Here is a 22,178-nt window from a genome sequence, read left to right on the forward strand (position 1 = left end):
TCTGCCACTTGTAACTCTCCGGTGAAGAGTGAAGCCCCAATTTCACAATGGATGTCCAAAACGGAACATTCGGAGTAGTTTGGCTGCGAAGATGTTTGGGCATTACATCATAAGCTAGGTCATCCCGCGGTCCGTGTTTGGTAAGTCGGTGGAGCGGGGTCCCCCCGGGCACGGACGGGGCTTTGAAGGGGGCTGAGGGGGCTAAGGAGGGAGGATTCACTCTCACCTGTGTCGGTGCGTGAGTGTGTCGTCCACGAAAAACTGTTGCAGAGTAAGGTATAAAAGCATGTGAAAGTGGAGAGAGGCAGAGCAGTAGCTATCTGAAAGGTGCACAATACCGAGTGATTACTCCAAGGGAGTACCGTGTGATCTAATTGATAATTGAACTAGTGCTTCGGCGTTTGAGACCGTGACAAGGACTGTTTACATTTACATTTTTTCGGACTTTCGTGGCAGCTCATACGAGATGCGTGTGTTAGTGGTGACTATTAAGAAACCAGATTTAATATTGGTCGAATGCTAGGTTTTTCACAATAATAGATACGATTTTTGGAGTTCCACCGTGAGAAGTTTTTTGAGGCATCTCATTATCTATATTTAATGCATCAATTGATCCTAGTACTGCTTTTACTAGTAGTTCTGTGAACAGTAGACCTCACGCAGTATTCTCATCCACAAGTACCTGATGTCACCAGTTTTAAATGTTAACAAACTCAGTTCACGTTTGAATTTGTATTCCATATGATATAATTCATCCAGTTCCGTGATAATCTTTCTATCTGATGAAAATTAATTTTTTACATTAAAAAATATTATAATTTCTCCAGCATTATTTAGCTCATTTGTTTATTTTCAATCACCCATTAAATTAGTTTTTCGAATGTGAGAATATTGATACTGATGGGCACGCATAATAATACCATGACTGCAAAACAAAATATTGAAACCAAATACCTTGAAGCTGCGATTAGACCAAAATTATTAACAATAATAATTGTTAATAACTCAATCATTATAGATTACTAGCCGTCAGGCTCGCTTCGCTCGCCATATCAATATAGCCAGGGGGCTCCGCCCCCTGGACTTCCGACTGGAACGTCCAAAAATGAGATCAGCGGGCTCGCTTCGCTCGCCTGCATGTAGACCTCAGCGGAACCTCTGTACCGAATTTGAACGTATTATGTCAATTTGATCTCGAAAGACACCTGTTACTATATCGGCGTATCTTTGGCGAACAAAATTCGTCCACCTCAGCTAAACCTGTGTATGTTTACTGAATTTCTTAAAATATATTTCCATCAATTATTGAAAAAGGTGAGGAAACGCAGAAACGCTAATTTAAGGCGTATCTTTGGCGTTATTTCAAATTCCTTCTAACACAACATTATTGCACCCCAGCTGAGCTTCTGTAGTAAATTTGAACATTTTCTGTTCATTTGTTCTCGATAAAGCTGAGAAAACGCTAAAAAAACGCAGATTTTGGGCGTATCTTTGGAAATTTTTCCAAATCCGTTCTAATTGCGCCTCTAAAGGGCCAACTGAACACATCTACCAAATTTGAAATTTCATGTCATATTTTTATCATATGTTAGGACGATCCAGTCGGGGGTCCAGACTAAACGTCTGGCTAAACGGATTTGACGAGCGAAGCGAGCCTGACGGCTAGTAATATAATATTCCCAGGAATAGCTCTGATTGAAGTAGCATTACCCAATCAATTTTTCCGCGATAAATCAGGACCTCCTAAATAGGTATTTAGGAGGTACTGGATAAATTGGTATTTAGGAGGTCCTGGATAAATGCATTTCAATCTTCAACTTGGTGCCAACCTAACAAAGTCAACTCAACTTAATGCCAACCTGACAAAATATTTATTTCAGTTACCAGAACAACTGTTTCGAAGAGGTACTCTCTCTAGATTATAGTTCTATATTAACATATGGTATAGACATTTCAATTATAATTTTAAGATATTGGAATAAGAAGAATATACATGCTGAAAGACGAACTTCAAACCCTTAAAAACCACCCTTAGAGTTAAAATATCGCCAAAAGATTTCTTAGTGCGCCTCTAAAGGGCCAACTGAACATACCTACCAAATTCGAACGTTTTTGGTCCGGTAGATTTTTAGTTCTGCGAGTGAGTGAGTGAGTGAGTCAGTCAGTCAGTCAGTGAGTGCCATTTCGCTGTTATATATAGATATTAGATTGAACATAACTTATCATACACATGATAAACATGTGTGTTTGTTAACATCCGTTCAATCTGATAGAATCTATAAGGATTAAGTTATTAACATTTTGTTAATAACTTTGGTGTAAACCCAGCTTAAAGATGCATACCTCTTCAAAGTCTTAGATTGAAACTAAGGTCATAGATTGAAACTATATAGACCTTATACAAATACATTAATAGACTGGCTTCTCCACACATCTGTGTAATCACTTGTCAGCTGATTTATGATGAATAATTCTATAGTCTGATTTTTACTCTAATATTGGCGTATGAAGGAGGCTCCTTTCTCCTTTTACATTATCCTTGGAATGCAAAGTTTCCAAAAACCTTGTATGAACGTCGACGCGCAATTTAAGAAGGAACATACCTGTCAAATTTCATGAGAATCTATTACCGCGTTTCGCAGTAAATGCGCAACATACAAACATATAAACATTTAAACATTTAAACATTTAAACATTTAAACATTTAAACATTTAAACATTTAAACATTTAAACATTTAAACATTTAAACATTTAAAATTTAAACATTTAAACATTTAAACATTTAAACATTTAAACATTTAAACATTTAACATTTAAACATTTAAACATTTAACATTTAAACATTTAAACATTTAACATTAAACATTTAAACATTTAACATTTAAACATTTAAACATTTAAACATTTAAACATTTAAACATTTAAACATTTAAACATTTAAACATTTAAACATTTAAACATTTAAACATTTAAACATTTAAACATTTAAACATTTAAACATTTAAACATTTAAACATTTAAACATTTAAACATTAAACATTTAAACATTAAACATTTAAACATTTAAACATTAAACATTTAAACATTTAAACATTTAAACATTTAAACATTTAAACATTTAAACATTTAAACATTTAAACATTTAAACATTTAAACATTTAAACATTTAAACATTTAAACATTTAAACATTAAGAGAAATGCCAAACTGTTGATTTGAATCTTAGACCTCACTTCGCTCGGTCAACGAGCCAAATTTGTTCCAAATGTCTTCATTCTGTTGATTCATACTCGTTCTCAACAAACTTCCCATATAATATCAAATATTTTATGGGTGAATTTCATTGATTTGAACAATTGAATTCGTAGTACAGGAAACCTTTGATACGTGAAGGGTGGTTTCTTTTGATAATTGGAAAATTATGTCACCTTCATTGAAGAGAATGAGATCCAGCCACACTTTGTGAGAAATTGGTTCTCAAAAGCACTGAGATACAGTATAAGACTCTTGCTCGATGTAAATTATTGTAATTTTCTCATTATTATTGATCACTCCTACTTGCTTACTTACCAAATATAGAAAACAAGCTTCTATCCACATTTATATTATTCTCCGAGGCTCTAAATATAGTTGTATTCAACCTCGTATTGGATTCTTCGAATATCATTCACAGTAATATAAATTTCATTTCATTTCTTCATGATTTTTATCTATCCTACTCCTACTGTATGGTACATTGTAAGGTCATAAGGATTTAGAAAATTGTCTTGACGACTACTTGATCTGCTACATTCTCGATCACTTCGTTAGTTATTTGAACATAGCGTTATACTAATCATATAATAGTCCAACTCGTGAATAATATTCTTATGTAAAATTCTTAGAAACATTCTTCATCATTTTCAAATATTGAGTTGATTTTATATGGGCTACTCCACATAGCTCTTATCAAGCAATGTTTAGGAGAAATTCTGTGGTGAATCATAAAAATTTGAAAAATAAAAATGTTGATGAAAAGATGTGTATGTGATAGTGAATTCAAGTTAACTTTGCAATAAATTAGAGTTACAAAGATCCCCTTTTAGAAAACTGTAATTCAATTGGAAAAATTGAAATAAATGTTTCTGATCTTCTTGTGTGGTACTCAATGTTGTACTATCTCTCTTATTCAATGAGATCAATGAGCAAATGAACTTTAAAACCATCCCTAAATCATTAATTGATGATGACACCATAAGTGTTATTTTGATTATTTACATTATCAATATTCGATCTTTAAATGAATTTGATATCAATGATGGATATTGATTAATAATTAATAATTATAATTGATACATTAATATTGGATATCAATCAATATTAATCATCTCACGAACAAAGTGATATTTATTTAGTTTCAATTCATTTTTTCGTGGGGATGTTGCTTTGGCTTTTGAATGAGTAATGAGAGGGATGATAGTGAGAAATGAGTGTTTTGGGTGAATGACAGTTTATGGTGAGCTTCAGGCCACCGAAAATTCATTTGGCAGCCATCAACTGCCTGAACTGACCTCAATTTATACAGCTGCCACTGAAGAAGCAATAGCGCTCACCTCAATCTCGTTTTCACACCTCCAATATTCATCATTCTCGTTTCTTTTCTCTACATTAATTTTTCCAAAACAAATAAATTCTTTTTTTTTCATTTTTTCCAACTATTGAAAATTTATTTTCTAATAATGAATTTCTGATGATTTCCACTTTCACAGTTTTCAGTGTACTATAGAGTTTGCTATCCTCGGAATACATATTTTTCAAATCTAATAATAATTGCATTCCTGCTTAATTTGTTTTGTGGAAAAAATCATAGATTCTCACCCATAGAAATGATAATAATAATAAATGTAACTCATATTAACTAGAGTATATAGTAACTTTGTATTCTTATCCACTGATTATTTGTTGAAGAAAAATATAATTATGCGCAAGCAAGAGATCCAGTGATCCGTTTTACTTAAATAAAAAGATTGAAATCCATAATGCAATATAAATTCAGAATTAGGAGAATATAAAAATTACAAAAATAACAACAAAATATAATGCACAGATTTATTATTGAATATCGTCGTCTTCTTCCTACAAGGATTAGACAATTTGTCTGCTACTTCAAATTCCTCATCCTTTCAACTTGATCTCTCTAGTTTCACCGATTCTCTTCAATCTTTTGCCATATGGAGATTATGTAGAGCTCGCTTCTTATATCATATCAACATTATAAATCCTATCTTCGTTATTCGTTGTCCTCGTAATGGAATATAGATAATAATGATCACGCAAGATTTTTGTAATGTTGATCAGAGTTACATACCAAGAAAAGTTGTACACAAAACAATTCAACATTAAAATATATTAAAAAAGATCAGAACTAATCATCTAAAAAATGATTATGATAATTGAAAAAGAGATGCTTACCAGCAATTATTTGAATTGTACATAAATTGATTGATGTCCAGAATTAGAATTATTATCGATAGGCCTACCGATATCGTTCTCCGATTCTATTATTTGTTGACTGATTACATGATTTCTTATTTATCATTATTGGAATCCATCAGTGACTGCGACTTTCAATATTATTGTAATACACTCAATTTATAAGGACTGATATTTTCCTAAGACTTCCACTCCAAAGATATTGATCTCTCGAATCAAATGTTGGAGCTCAATCTATGAAAGAGATAAAAAGTATTAAGCGACAGATGTGCATTACGAAAAATAATGTCTTCATGTCTTAAGAAAGTCTTCATTTATGTTCTAGCTTGTTAAATTAGTGACCCAAAACTTAACAAAAGTACAATCGCTATCAATATTTCCTGTCTCGACTCAAAGTCATGCAACAAGAGAAATAATAAATAACTCCATGGACATGCCATCATCTTATCGATGAGTATGTGGTCAAAAAAAAAAGAATAAATCCGCTTACCTCCCAAATCAAGCTTTATATAATCCAAAAGGTTAAAGTTTGAAGAAGTGAAGCTTTTTAATACATGAGAATGAACTCCTTCAAAATTCTCCAATCAAAATCACTCTAATCATTCACTGACATACGTGGATCTCTTGCATTGGAAAAATCAGTTTTATTAATTTTGAATATTTCTTCACATTATATCCCATCATCACTCCAATTGGCTGGATACAAATTGTTATCAGTTAACGCTTGATTTGAACAATTAGCATACTTCTGATTCATTATCATGATTGTTTCACAATTTTCTTCTATCGTTCTATAGTTTCTCATTTCAATATTCATGGATACCTTATCACAGGAATGCTTTCAAATCAATTTCATTGGTATTATGTATTCTAATCACTAATAATTTGAAGTCTTCCTCATTAATGGTCTGTATAGTGAGAAGATCAATCAAGTTGGAAATTATTGGATCAAGAATATTTGAATCAATCAACGTTACTCTACTTAATGTTCCTCATAATTCGTGATAAAAACAGGTTTGCATAGTTGTGAATCGGAATTGGTTCTTTCCCGATCTCTCTAACGATAAAATTCTATGGATGATTTATTGAGAAGACTTTATATTATAATGTATTGACAGAAACTTATTATTACCTCTAGATCTCTATTTGTGATAACACATTGATTATTAAAACTAGCATTGCCAAGCAATGGCTGCTTACAAATTCGGCAGAGGCAGAGTTGGAATTAATAATAAATTCGTGAACTTGTACTCGTAGTATGCACCTCTGACCTCTATTCAGACAACATGCTTTCTTCTCTGGAGAGATGTATGCAGCTATTCTCTCACGAGACAATGTCAACACTGGCAGTGAACAGTTTCGGCGATTCGGCTTTCGCGCGAAAGAACGGCGTGACGAGCTGGCGAGGAAAGCGAGAGTCGTGCGACCGACGTGTCGTGTGTATGCAGTGTGGGAACAGAGCGCGTGATTTGCATAGGGGAGCAGCGCACAGGTATCGGCTATGGCGATGGCGGTGGAGGTGACGAGCGCTCCCGCCGCGCCAACACCTTGGTTTGCCGCGCAATTTCACCGGAAGTGTGCGAAAAGCGCGCGAAAACTTCTGCACGTGATCTAACAGCTGCTCATCAGCTGATCGCCGCCGGCCACGGTCAAGGACCCGACGGTAGATCGAAGGCCTTCGTTATCATAACACAGCACACGTCAAATTCAAAGAGAAACTTGCTCTTGAAATACACGCCCAGCTAAATTCAGACGTCATGTTGTTAGCAGAGTTGTGCGATAACTAAACAGTTCTGCACACGTAACAGAATGTCGGAATGAAATATTCATGAATTACCACTGTCGAACTGGAAGTAAAATCATATTTTGAAAATTGTGTCGAACTAAGCCTCAGGCGAGAAAGCAATGACTGTTTTCATTCATTATTCATTAGTTCGAAAAATTATTGCTCATCTCTATCATTTGCTATGACTTGCTATCACTTGTTATGAGAAGGAAATTAAGATTCTACTTACTCATACCTCACTTCATAAGAAGTATATTATTCTTGTTTGTCCATTCACTTTGTGTTTTTCATACTCTGCAGGATCTCGATTACAAACTGTTTTTTTTTTTTTTATTTTCATCCATTCCAATCTACTGCTTCCACAAGCAGAAGGTTCTCCTTCTGCACTGTCTGCAATTCAATTTCAAAAAGAATTTCCTTCTTCAAATTATTGATAATAATTAATAACATCGATATTCGTGATAATGTTCATACAATAGTATCATCAAATGAGTGTTTAAATCAACTACACTATTACAACATTCCTCCATCATGCTTCACACGTAACTCAATAGCAACCTAATAGATCAGTTTGCGAGTTCTGAGCTGGATAAAAATCTTCATCATAGATTTTCCAATAACATAATCACAAATCATTGAACTATTATCTCAGTCATATCGAGCTGAATAAGCTTGAAATCACTTCTAATTCAACAGAAATTGTGATGCTGTAGTCACTTCTTGTCTTAGTACACTTGTAATGAGGTGTTTAATGCTACAGCTTAAGACCATTTACTAAATTTAACGAAATACAACAACTGCTTTGTTATTGCTTTCTTTGTTATTTCGAAATGATAAAATCTTTTACGACTCGCTAATAGCAGCAACAATTCGACTCTCCTGATTGTGATAAGAGAACAGACAAGAGGAAAGACTGGACTTCAATAAAACAGAAGAATAGTATACATGTTCGCATAGCAGTAAACACAATTTTCCATTGCATACGTTCTGTGGTACCTAACTAACTGTTTCTCAATTGTGAATAACGCGTGACGAGATTTTACACTTTTTTATCGAATGTGAATACACGTAACATAGTCTTCCGTTCAGGAGATAGTTCATGTGAACAAACCTGAGAAACAGTACTTTCTACTTTGCATGTCAAGATAATACAGAGTACATGGATCAGTAATTGTTCTTTGAATACGTTTTTCATTTAGCACTCTTGCACCGTGGCCTTCACATCATTATCTCCGATATTGATCAATGTGAAATCAAAATGAGAGAATAGTACTAGCTAGGCCTTTGAATAAAGAAGATAAGCTGTGGTAGGAACAGATAAGGTATGTTATTTGAAGGCTTATATTCAATGGAGATAAATTATATAAATACGTAGATTGGAAGGATCTCATGCTAATATTTTAAATTTCGAAGTAGAGAAGTATGAATGAGGATGAAATGAATACCACTCTGATTCATTAAGACAATTTGTCACCTTAAACTTCCATTTATTAGGTTTGCTCCTCACCTTGCATGGCAGTCAAGGTCATCTCTTACTTTATAATCATAGCACAACTGACAGACTGAAATCAACAAAATAATTAATCGATTACCAATTCAATAGGAAATTGTTCATAGAGAGAGTTATTGAAAATAGTTGAGATATAAGGTATATATTGGATCATTCCATAGATAGGCCTACTTCCTTAATGTTCCTCATGATACATACATACATTTATATAATGTAGTTTGCATATTAGATTGGAGTTTACTAAACTAACAATATTAAGAAATCATTGAGATAAAAGAGAAGTTTTCAAATGTTGTATGAAGTGAAAAAAGTTTGTAAGGAATTTATGCATGACTTGCAATAAAATATTAATGATTTACTGTAAGTGTGAAGTATCCATATAAAATGATAGAATTGGAGCTAATTGGGAGACGTTTTATTGAAATTAATCTCCAATGCCTTTACTTTCCTACTTTACTATCCTTCACAATACTCGACTCCAGATTATCAATCAAGTTTGTAATTGCTTATGATAGGAAGCGAGAGATCTAGAGCTTGAAGATGGAACGATAGAGAAGAATAAAAAAATCGTAACTGTTTGAATCAAATTTTAGCACTAGTTTGCAATTTTGAGATTGCCCAACGAACATCACGTATTGGACCAAATAACAAGAATCAACTCTCTCCTGAGTTATTCTTCGATGTTTTACATCACATTACAGATCTATTAATTATTAGAAAAAAATGTGTCTAGTTTCAGCGAAAATCACTTACACTTCGTCACATACTCCCTACAAAGCAAAGTTTGGGTTGTTCACACAATTCAGTTGTCTTCCCTGAACAGATCATCAATGAAAAATCAACCACAGAACTCCAGTACTTCCAAATTAATCAACAATACAGTATAACAACAGCAAAAATTATAATTTATTCATACTACAAACACTGTCAATGCACATTGTGGCGGAGATCTCTGTATGAGATCTGTATAAAATATAAATAAGAATACATATTTATTCTATTTTATTCTTTCCTAATTATCATTTGAATATTATTTCATTAACGCTCTGCTGGATAGCTCTTGTTTAAAAGTAAGGTCATAGCTTCGAATTTATTATACAAGTGAAAACTAAAAGATTAATGCGAAATTACATCAGATTGGCTATGAATCTATTATATGATATAAAGGGCTAGGAAATTTAAAATGAAAAGCCGAGAGCTGTCTGTTCAGAAGTATATTATGAATGTATTATGTTCAACGATATAGGCCCACCAGTATAGTTACATGTGAACTATGCTCACTAAATGGCAGGGCAAAAAGTATTGCGTGAATTTATTCGGGAAATCTACAGAGTGCTTCAAATTATTATCTGTATCATTATTCAAGTAGAAAACTCTATTGAAGTTTAAAAACGATAATATTTATGCAATAAGATATATTTATTAATGTACTGCACTGAATCTATACGGCAAGAACAAGCATTACTATTTTTTGTGATACATCCATCACAAGAATAATATGATGGATAATGATATGAAGAATAATATTATGGTGAGGTTATCTATAATTCTCGTATTTCATATGATAATTAATTTGAGAATTTCACCCTTCCTGGTTGCTTATTTTATATTTTCCGTTATGAAATTCACAATATTGGAACAGGAATCTCTTGGAAATAGAATGATATATTTTCAATTTCTCTCTTCGTAATACGAAATTCCTTCATCTCAGGAACCCTACTTGAAACATGTGAAGGAATACAGAGTTCCATTAATAATATGTTGAAAAAAAACGAATAGGATGTCAGACTAGAATGCGTGACATTGATGTAAGAGAACTGGAAGGAATTTTGGACTATTTGAAGAGCATAGCTGTCAGTGTGCATTTTGACAATGGATGACCAGCATCAAGTGGGACCAGCCAGTGTCGACAAGTTGTTCAGTGCTTTGGGTCTGTAGAGCATCATCATCAACCAGACGAGAGCGGCGCCAAGATGACATTAAACTCAGAGCCGGTTATTTATTACTCTTAAAGGATGGAATGGGGCTCAAGGCACCAAACACCACCCAAGCCCAAAGAATACCAATTTTAATTCTCTTAGTTTTGCTTGCACACACTTTTTCAACTTTCCATTGCTGCATGAAGCTCCCTGGCACTGTGCCAAACCTACCCTGGCCAACGCTACAATCATTGACCCAAAATCGCCGCCGCCTCTCCTAAGTGCAAATGTTGCTTCAAACATAAACGCGGACACAACACTGTAAATGTACTTTTCACTGGAATTTTATTCGAAAGGAAGTGTCTCTCGTAAATTCATTACAACAAATGGCCTATGCTTGTAGTGGATATGATTCAATCTTATTAATCAGCTCCAGAATCTTATTTCAGTTGTGTGATGTTTTTTTCATGATTGTGGTGCAATGAAGCTCTTTTTTCTTTAGTATGAAAGTAATTGGTTTAATTGCTTTCAATACTCAACTTGTCCTATCAATATTAACTCGATAGTAATAAAACTCACAGAATTATCAAGTGACCCACAAGTTGATACATCACTAACCGATCAAGACTGGATTCATCTAGATTGTTGAATAATCATTTCGAGCAAATGAGAAATCTTATACAGAATGTTTTCAAAGGAGTCGAAAATTGTGTTGCTGTTATTCTTTCTCATCAACCTTAGTCAAACGTGTTTCTCTCGTTATTCTTCTCATCATTAAGTTTTGGTAGGAGTTTCTTTAGAATCATTATTTCAGGTTAATAGGCTAATTTAAATTATATTTCATATATGAAATATTGATGAGAATCCCTTGATAGGCTGATATGTCTTTATCACAATTTTTATATCTCTTAATTGCCTTATTTCATAATTCTTAATGTAATTTAAGAATTATTTTTAGTGATGTATTTTTGACGCTATCTTTGATAGTTATGTATAGAATTCAAACTCTCTCTAAAGATAGAACATTTTTGACGAAGATGAAGTTGATGACGCCTAAAAAACATTGATAGAAAACTTTCAAAACAAAACGATAATAATATGGTGCAAACAATACTGGAATTGGTTTCTCTGCTTCGAAATTTTTCCGATTCCAATTGCCGTGAAAATCACCTGTTAGCCGGGAAATCGCTGCAATGGTGATCATCTGTGAAAGTGCTCTCAACTGCTCAACTAAATCACATCGTGTTTTGTATCCGTTTACAATCAAGGACATGGGCTTGACCATGGCTCAAACGGTAGTTCATAATAGGTGTTTAAAAATAAACTTGAAATAAATAAACTTAAAAATAAATTTAAAATAGGCTCGCTGATAAATATTTCTATAAAGAAGAGCGATGAGCGAATCTGTTTACTGTATACGTACTCCAGAGTCCCCTTATCATAAAAAATCATCACCATAATTTATGTTAAAAATGAGCTATTACTGTATGTTTGAAGCAGAGGCTGAATAGAACAGAGCGCATCATCCTGCGTGTCAAAAGTATGAAAAAGATTTCACTTTCTCCTTCATCGTGAGTCAAACTTTCATCTGTTTGTTCAATCAAAGAAAATGCAAATACCGTGCATGCACTTGCACTTTTATAAGATTATACTGAATGTGTTCCAATTTTCTACTGCAAAGAAAGAGCATCTAGAGACATACGCATTGAATATTGGGAGACACCTCCATGAGATCAGATTGCCTGTCTTTCCTATGTGACATAAAACTTACATCAAGATAAGGTCAGAAAATAAATAATGATCTCCCATTGGCGTGTCAAATTGGTATAAACTGACCTCATCTGTAAGACAAATGCACTCCTAAACTTTTTTATTGAAAACAAAACTCATGCCATCTTTCCTCTATGCCTCATTTGGCTGACCTCATAAAATAAAGCCACAATTCAAATCTGGAAAACATAATACCATCAAGATTTTAATTAAAAGTATTTCTGCTTCCTACAGCGTGATAGGAACCTTTTATGCTGAAGTGAATCCTAAAAAGGCTACTTTCCATAAAGTGCTGAGAACCAATTATAAAAATTTGTAATTTTCCTTCACATGATATGTCTCCACAGCTAATTTTCTTACTTTTCAAACTCAGTAACATTTTTCCCAAAAATACCTTTTCGTATTTCCAGGTACTATTTCTCTTATTCTCTTCTGCTCAATGGTCAAAAACGAAAATAATAAATGGAAAAATTAATATCAAGCATCTGCTCGTCGAGTTGAATTTATAATCTATATTTTATACTTATCTTCCATTGTATGAGAATCGTACGGAAGTTATTCTAATGTAGCATAGGACTTATGATAATGATGATGATGGACCACTCCAGTTTATAGATCATTCATTAGGAAAGTGTAAACTGCTTGTAAGACTGGTGTTGTGGTACGAGTCCAAAGGCCACAAGCCACAATAATTACAGTTATTATGCAACTGTGGCTCCAAAAAGGAAATGCAGATCGTTATTCATTTTGTTTGACTCTCGTGTTTCCAACTCGTCCATACAATGGTCCTTTTATACTTCATGTAAGATACTTCCAGGAAAAATGAAAGTTGATCTTCAGCACACAAAGATGGGTCCATTTTTTAGGAGCTATTGAAGGTCATCGTCCAGTAAACAAACAAGAAATGACCCAGTTGAGTAATGAGAGCGTTCACAAATTACATAAATTCTTTCCTTTCAAAATAATGAACCATAATAACATGGTTGGCCGGTGGCAAGTGATATCCTTTCCACTAAAAATTCATATTCTAGTTTTTACAAAATTTCTACTCAAATTATAAGTGCGAACTAGGTTAGTCATTGTGAATTTAATTCACAATAGGTGTTTGTAATATTGTGTCATATTTCAATTATAAATTTTCTTTTCATTTTAAATATTTTGTTCTTTTCTAGTCAATACTTCTGATGATATTAAATATATAACTATAAAAATGATCTATAATTGATTTTGAAATCAAGCCCCTGCTTGGTTGGTCGAATTAACTAATATTGTCACTGTTCAAGAAACTACTGTATGAATGAAAAGATTCCAATAAATAATTCAATCAATTGTTGGCTAGAATATTCCATTCATAGAAAAATTCAACAACTGGATGAAATACATATTGGATGAATACCTCGATTATTCCAACACCCTTATTATTCTTATAGACGACTACAAGGGTTGATTTTACTTTTCTCTACAATTTATATACATTACGTTCAAGAAATCTGTGGCAAAAATCTACAAAATTCTTGACATGTGTTTGGTCAAGCATATTTCCTAATTCAGCTTAGAAAAACTGAAGTAGATAATGAGTTGATCGCTTGGGATGTTGCTCACAATAGGCGGGCCAACAATATCAAAGAATAAGATGAGACTGCTCAAATCTCGGAAAAACTGTTTGAATTGGATCTTTCCTCGCTTTGTTCAACCTTGAAAGTCCGAGACTTTCTTTGGAAATGAGATACTCGTGTGAAGGAATCTGAAAAACAAAGCCCTGAAATGTTAGATTCTAGTTTATTATTATCATTAACGTTATAATACATTTTTTCCAAAATATGGAAGCAGATATTAAAGCAAACCAGTATACTAACATTTTTACAACAGCGCACAATGGATTGAACTAGACCTTCCATCTAATGCGTATTTAAAAAGTTTTAAGAAGATAGAGTTTGGTTGGAGATTTTGAGCAGATTGACTCAATTTTCTTAATAACTTTAGCTACCTAAAGGTGCATACAAACTTATGCACCACGAACACATGCATTTCACTTTTCATCAGCTATCCTTATTATATCTGTATTCGTATAGGAGCAGTAGGATGCATGTTTAATAAGCATAGCGTCAGCTAATGGAGAGTGAAATGCTCGTGTTAGTGGCGCATTAGTCTGTAGGCACCTTGAGGTTTTATACAAGGCTGGCTGCTGATTAATTTACTCTCAAATATTAGAAAAAGTTTATTATATAAAAATGTAAATATCAGAAAAAAGGCAATTATCAAGACACTAGATCTCATGAGCTCCCTGCTTTACAATGTTATGATTGATCAAGCTTCTTACTCTATTCTATATCTATAAATTTATCAGACCCAGTGGAGATGATATAAAAGTATGGTGAAATAATTTATCTGAAGACTATTTTTCCGATGTTTTGCGATAGTAGCCTAATCTAGTTTTTCTTATTCATAATCCAGCAGATTTGTATTTGAAGTTGGTCTGCTTCTTTACGATTCCTATGGAGGAGAAATCTTGTTGAACTAAACTGAGAAAATGCTTTAAAGGACTAGGATCAATGATAATAGTTGTGAATGCATTTATGTTCATAGAAGCCTTTGATTGTTGCAGCTTTTTGCTACATTGGGTGTAGCGATGGCAAGGCCAGACGGTGGCTTTGGAGGCGGCGGTTTGACACTGGACAGCTACGCGGCCCCCATCAGCAGCGGTGGAGGCGGCGGTGGAGGCGGCTACAGCAGAGGACCCGCTCCCCAGTACGGACCTCCGCAACAAGCTCCTGTAGTCCACAAGCACGTATACGTTCACGTGCCGCCCCCAGAGCCAACTTACTACGCGCCCAAGAAGACCTACTCAGCGCCGCCCCCACAGAAGCACTACAAGATTGTGTTCATCAAGGCTCCCACGCCGCCTCCACCAACCGTGCCGGACATCCAGATCGCTCAGCCTCCCGAGCAGAAAACGCTCATCTATGTGCTTGTCAAGAAGCCAGAGGATGCTCCTGAACTCAACATCCCGACACCTGCTCCCACACAGCCATCCAAACCCGAGGTTTACTTCATCCGTTACAAGACACAGGTAAGTCAAGCTCAACAATCAACTCATGATGACGATAATAAACAATCCGTATATCCTTCATTGACAAAAATCCAGCTAATTACTGAGTTTTTGTAATTGTATGTATATTTCACATCTCGAGAATCAGTGAAAGTGATGAATTTTCAATACTTCAAAAGGGTCATTCATTCAGTGATTTCAGAATAATCAAATCCAAATTTGGGAGTTTCAAATCCATAGATAGTAAACTTCCAATAAAGGATGAAATGGTAGAATTCCTGAAGATAGGACAAATGTAGGAAAATGGAAGAACATCTAAGATTCCCGGGATCTTCAGTGGCTTAAATCGAGATAGAATCATAAGTAGAGTAATATGCGAGAATTTATAGAGATAGTGGCAACACTATGTATGTTATATTGAAATCTGCTAACAGAATACACAATATAATATTTTGAGTAATCACCCAAAAAACGTATTTGAATTGAAAAACTCTATGGAATGAGAATCATTGCTCGAACTTTCATTTTGAGGAGAATAGATGATGAAATGTGCCCAAATTCGCAAGTAGCCAAATGCAATCATAGCCTCTACTATATTATGTGAAATGGTAATGCAAAGAGGATGCCCCAATCAAGAGCCACACTTGAGTGCAATATGCCAGAACGTCATTAAGCTGGTGCATTCCATTCATATGTCACTCACTCAATTGTCATTAGTTTCCTCGTTTAGTACACCATTGATAATAGTCGGTTGCATGCTTTACTGCCCATCAAGCTCATACTGCTTTAACTTCCTGCAGACCTACTCGTGTCATCCTAATTAAAAACACGATAATTAAGAACAGTATTGTGTAATATGCATGCCCATTATTCACACATATCCCAACTGACAAGACAAACCGCATTTTCACCTTCATGTTGGTTGGTGTCTCCTGAACCTGAAAATTCACTCTTGCATTAGAAAGTGTAGGCTGTAGGCCCATGTGTTCATTCGTGATGCTACACTGAGAAGGAAAGAAAGTGATGTGTTAATCTTGTCTCTCTTCTCGGGAGGAGATCGGATAACGATCTCTCAGTACTTCTGCAATGATTTCATTATTTACCCCCTTATCAAGAGATCAAATCGTCATTTCTTTTCTCACCTGTGAATTCCACAGATCATTTGAGTTAACACATCATTAACGCTGGCACTTGACAGCTCCATACAACAGAGCTCATTCTTCGATCAATAACCGTAACGAATAATCCTCCTTGTCGGACCTATGCTATCATTGTATCATTATATAATGCTACTGTTCAAGTATCGAGACACAATGCAAGTCGGATATGAACATAAGTCTGGCTGGGTGTTACATGGGAAATCTATTCTTATAAACAAAATACAAGTGATTGCATTGTGGAAGTGGCTCTGAAAGTAAGCAGCATTCTACAGCTGTTGATTCTACTTCAACTATCTGAACTCAAAGTCTCATTCAGCAGTAAAAGAGAATCTTTTGAAGGAGCAATATTGATTGATTATTATCATTAGCTTTGCAATCTTTATGATTTCATCAATTAACTTCAATAACGCCAACAGATTGCTGTATCAGTAATAATAGGTTTGTATGTCATAATCAATGTTCAATCTACTTCAAGTCCTCAAAACAATAAGCAATCTACAATGATTACACGAAATAAATGTAAAAACGCGGGTTTGGAATAGTATTAATCATATTAGCCATCAATTTTATTATTTTTAAAGTTATAATGTGAACCATTACTTCTTTTAATATATTGTATGCGAAATTAAGTGTGGTAGGGTGTAGTTCTCCGTTATACGAAGAGGAGTATTCTCATTATCTGATAGTATGATGGGTCTAGTACTTCAATTAATGCATTGAATTAGTCAATGTGCTCTAAGTATTGAATGATTCTGCCTAAATTTTTTTTTATAATTATATTGCTCTTCCGAATATCCACATATTTATCAAAGACCTTAATTATTCCAATTCCGGTAAAGTGCATAATACACCCCATAGTCATGGTACATTTCTTCTGCAGTCGCTTGAAACGTCCATATATCTCAATGCTAAAATACCTCTATATAGTATATCATTTTAGCCAAGAACCCCTCAATAAGACACTTTTGCCGTTTCATGGAGAAAACAATAAATCCCTTGATAGTACTTATGTTTAAAGTGAACAGACCCACTTAATAGATTACAAAATCCATACATAGTACAATCATAGAGAGACAAAATGCGTAAGTAGATATCCCATGGTATAGGGCGTTTATGTCGCAACTTTTACTATTATCTCAAGCCGATTACTGTCGATTATTGTAGATTTTCACTATTTGACCGGGTAAGAGTGTATGAACGGCACAATATGAGAGACTACCAGCGTCATAAAGCTTCACAGGAAAGAACTACGTGGACTATCAGCTTGAGATAACAGTAAAAGTTGCGACATAAACGCCCTATACTATGCTATTGTTTCTCTATGGTACAATTCCCACAAATCTTACCCAGTCATTGTAAATTTTGATAAATAAAGTCCCTTATGCCCCTGGATGGGCACCAGAATAAGAAGAAGAAGAAGATACAGTACATATTTTTTCACATTCAACCCTATAGTACACTCCGACACAGCACAGACCTCGTGATAGTACATGTTTTAAGCGGTTCCTTGAGACTCTTTTTGAGGTGTACTATAATAACGATAAAACACTTATTGACATGGGCTACTTTCAAATTAATAAAACAAAATAAATCTTATAGCACCCTTTACTTTAAAAACTTTAGAATAGTTGAACAACTAGTTTCGGTTTACCGAAGATGAACCTGAAGATGGTGTAAACCGAAACTAGTTGTTCAACTATTTTAAAGTTTTTTAAAAATAAAGGGTGCTATAAGATTTATTTTGTTTTGTTTATTATAATAACGATGTTTCACTGTATTTTTATTGAATATGAATCCTATGTTCACTTATATTCACTTTTTGCTCACGATATTCAAACACTCTCTTTTTCAGAAACAAGAAGGATACCCAGACTCCGGTGTTCCACAGTCGCAATACGGAGCACCCGCCTCCGGCCCGGCGCCTTCAGACAACTATGGAGCCCCCCCTCCGTCGGCGCCGTCAGGCTCATACGGAGCTCCAAGTGGCGGAGGCAACGGACCTTACTAGAAAACTTGCCAAATTAACATAATTCCACACCCCATCACACTGCCAGTCTCTTGTGGGAAAAGACTTTATAATAATGCCAAATGCTTCTTCCCCTGACACTATGACGTATTTTATAGGTTTCTATTATCGAGTACATTATTTTAATAGAATCGTCTGATTTTACTATCACCGAGGACTGCAGGATTCCAAGACAAGCTGATACCTTGATTTGAAAATAAAGCCTATTTGACTATCCATCTTGATTATGGGAAATTCATAATTATTGTGAATCGCTCTCGCTACAAAACCAAATTACTTTCGAAATAGTTTTATACTGCTTGTAATACAACAGTTTATTTGTGCGATGCTTTACTGGGGGAGAATCCACCAATACATCATCTTATATTTTTTTGGAATGACAAGCTTTAAATAGGATATCAACCTGTGATATCAGATTGTTGAGATGAGCGCATACTGTAATTGCCATAACACGTAGTAATATTATACAGTAATCTACGAAATTTCTTAGGATAGGACTAGCTTCGTCTATGTGCTATGGACGTTTGAATCGTAGAAATGTACAGAGTTCAAAAAATTTATGAACTGAAAAATATTTTTGTTATTCCCATTATTTTATGAATATTATTGATATGGACTCATTGGAATGGAAAAGTAAAACAAGATGTGTGTTGAAATCTCACATCTGTTGAAACCAAAACATACTTTCTTCTGGAAGGAATGAACGTCAGTCTTTGATAAACAGCTTTGTTTTTGTTTTTATCAATTTTTGGATCGACCGGTGCATCAATTCCTGCCTATCTGGCGCACCCAACGCGACTCCAGGCGAATGCGACACGAACTTGATTGGTGCTTGGACAGACAGACAGGGATCGATGCTTCTGACCAACCAAAAATTCATGAAAACAAAACCAAGTTGTTAGATTGGCGAATGTCGAACCGGTGAAATGAACAGAGTTTTAATTACATTATCAACTCATGAAAGAGTTACACTCATTATCAGATTTTTCATTTCGTTATCATCAAATTCCATGTAGTTGAATAGTAAATTACTGTCATCAATCTGTAATATTGTGATTATTTAATAATTGGACTATTTTGTACAAAATTAAGTTTTGTAATATTGTATGTAGTAAGCTGTTTTTATAATAAATGTTAAACGACCAAAGTGGACTTGAATTTATTGAACAAGTGCTTGATAGTTAACCACTCACTTCAAAAATCTATCCTCTTATTTCTATTGCCTTCAATTGAAATAAACTATCAATGTCATTCATAATCACTATAGTCGATGTATTGGAATGATAAAATCTAAAGCTATGATAGATTATCTAATTCATCGCTCTATGATTCTGTTGAGAGAGGAAAGAAAGTCCTAGAGTAATATGGAAGTAGTTTTTTGGTAAATAGTAGAAATAATGCAACGGTGAAATTTCCAAGAAACGATGTTACTTGGCTAAAGACTCATGAAAACATAATACTTATCTTTAACACACAAGAAATATTCAGTCCGACAGGCTTATTAAAAGTGATTGCAAATTAACACTTTCAACGTTAAGAAGTCATAAACAGACCTCGACGTTCCATAACACTCATTTTTTATCACATTCTTACTTCCATGTAGCCGAATTAGTTTGATGAGTGGGAACGTATTGTTTTGCGATACACAGGTAGTTCTAAGCAGAGCAAAAAATTAGCTGCACGTTTTCACTTACAGTTCTCATGCTATTGTACTGAATGCGATAATGGGATAATCTTCTCACACGTAAATAAAATGTTTTGACAGTTCTCACTTTCCAAAAGACTTTGTTCCAGGAGTCAGAAGCAAGTCGAATATTATCTTCTCTATTCATTTTCTCATCATACTAATCTCCCCAGTTAATTAATTACTTGGAGATGAAGCCGTTGATTGAAATTAACAACTCATTCAAAAAACATTGTTTTATATTGTTTAGCACCTGTGCTTGTTCACTACATGATACTTTAACTTTAACCTGAAAATAGAAAACTCGCTTCCTGAGTTTCTATCGAATAGGTTTTCTATTCGTGACTTCTGGCGAAATTAATTTGAAGCATGATTAATTGTGAAAATCTGCTTCACATGAAACCATGAATATTTTGTAAAGCCTACTCAGATCAAGGAATAGTTGAAATATCGGCCTAGCACAGTTCATGGATGCAAGTACAACCATCCACTGTTAACTTCACCTACTTAAGTATTTTCTAATACTTTTTATGATGACAATATCGTGGAATTACAAAAATAGAAATAGAAATATATGTGAACTATATGTCACAATTCATGGAATAATTAATAAGGGAGGGAGTTTCAGCTGATTATCGACCAATTGTAAATGATAGTTCATATCCAATTGGGCCGAATAAAAGACGTGAATATATCCTTTTGGAAAATCTCTATTAAGATTTTATTGATTCTTCGGTTGTCCTCCAAACTAAATTACAATTGGTGGTAGATAGAATGGTGGCCTGGGGAGGTACGTTCCAAGTGGACTGTAGGGAGGAATTGCGAATCCATAGAATGGGAAGCGATTGAAGTCGGGAAATCCAGGAATAGGAAAACCAGGAAAGCCTGCCGGGTATCCTGGTAGAATACCGGGTAGTCCTGGCGAATATCCTAAGATCCTTTCTGCAAGAAACCGCTCTTGTTCATTGAAAGCTGAAATTGGGATAAAAAAATGGCTTTAATATTGCTGTGTGAAGAAATGAACAATGAGAATAAGAGTATAAGAATATGTCAATAGAAAAAAGTAACGGATGAACAAAAGACTATTTCAAATCATTCTCTTGCCTTCGAATATTCTTATTTTATTTTATCTTAGCACTTACTCTTATTCTGGAAATAGAGTCAGATTCCAAAGAATGTGATAACTTGTTATGTTATGTATTCAATGATACAAAGGTTCAAAAAGCCCCACACGTCAACCAGAGCTTATTGTGTTCCCAAGTACTTTATCTGGGCAAACCAATACATGTGTCCTTTACAAGATCCAGGAGTTCTTCCCTATACTAAAATCCCATTCATCACCTGGATGCTTGCAGCCAGACAGAGCCCTTATTCTGGCCCCTAGTCTATCGCAATCCAGTGTGATATGCTTGGCGGTCTCTTAAGATTGATTGGTCCTAGTGACCTACGTGAGCTCCACTCCTGGCCTACTTTGTAGATCCTAGTAGCTAACACTTATCACGTTATAAATTTACTTCACAGAAATACACACTTTTCTAGAATGAAAGTCAGCAGCAATCAACAATAGAAATGTACTTAATGTGAGCAACTATAATATTCCACCTGATTCTATCATAGAATCATGGATTCTATCAAGTACCCATTCAAAAATTTCTTGACACAAGATGATGGAAGGATATGAAATTTCGACACATATATTGTGAGATATTATCGACTCTGAAGAGATATGCTGCATGATAGTTCAAGGAAAATAATTATGTAACTTTTTTTCTTATTGCAAATGATTTCAACTATATATTATA

General features: G+C 34.4%; 1 protein-coding gene across 1 annotated transcript; it reads left to right on the top strand.

Annotated features, from left to right (window-relative positions):
• The first annotated feature begins 208 nt into the window (after window positions 1–208).
• LOC111052513 (extensin) lies at window positions 209–19,844 on the top strand. Its single transcript, XM_022339217.2, has 3 exons — window positions 209–481; window positions 15,063–15,527; window positions 18,519–19,844. The coding sequence occupies exons 1-3, from the start codon at window positions 467–469 to the stop codon at window positions 18,672–18,674; spliced, it is 636 nt and encodes a 211-aa protein (XP_022194909.1). The 5' UTR covers window positions 209–466; the 3' UTR covers window positions 18,675–19,844.
• The last annotated feature ends 2,334 nt before the right edge of the window (window positions 19,845–22,178 follow it).

This window comes from Nilaparvata lugens, chromosome 1, assembly GCF_014356525.2.
Source record: "Nilaparvata lugens isolate BPH chromosome 1, ASM1435652v1, whole genome shotgun sequence".
NCBI classification, from domain to species: Eukaryota; Metazoa; Arthropoda; class Insecta; order Hemiptera; family Delphacidae; genus Nilaparvata; species Nilaparvata lugens.

What these genes read in the sequence shown, in the direction of transcription:
- LOC111052513 (XM_022339217.2), top strand. An exon ending in TCATCCGTTACAAGACACAG is followed by an intron (nt 15,528 to 18,518) that starts GTAAGTCAAGCT and finishes TCTCTTTTTCAG; the next exon opens with AAACAAGAAGGATACCCAGA.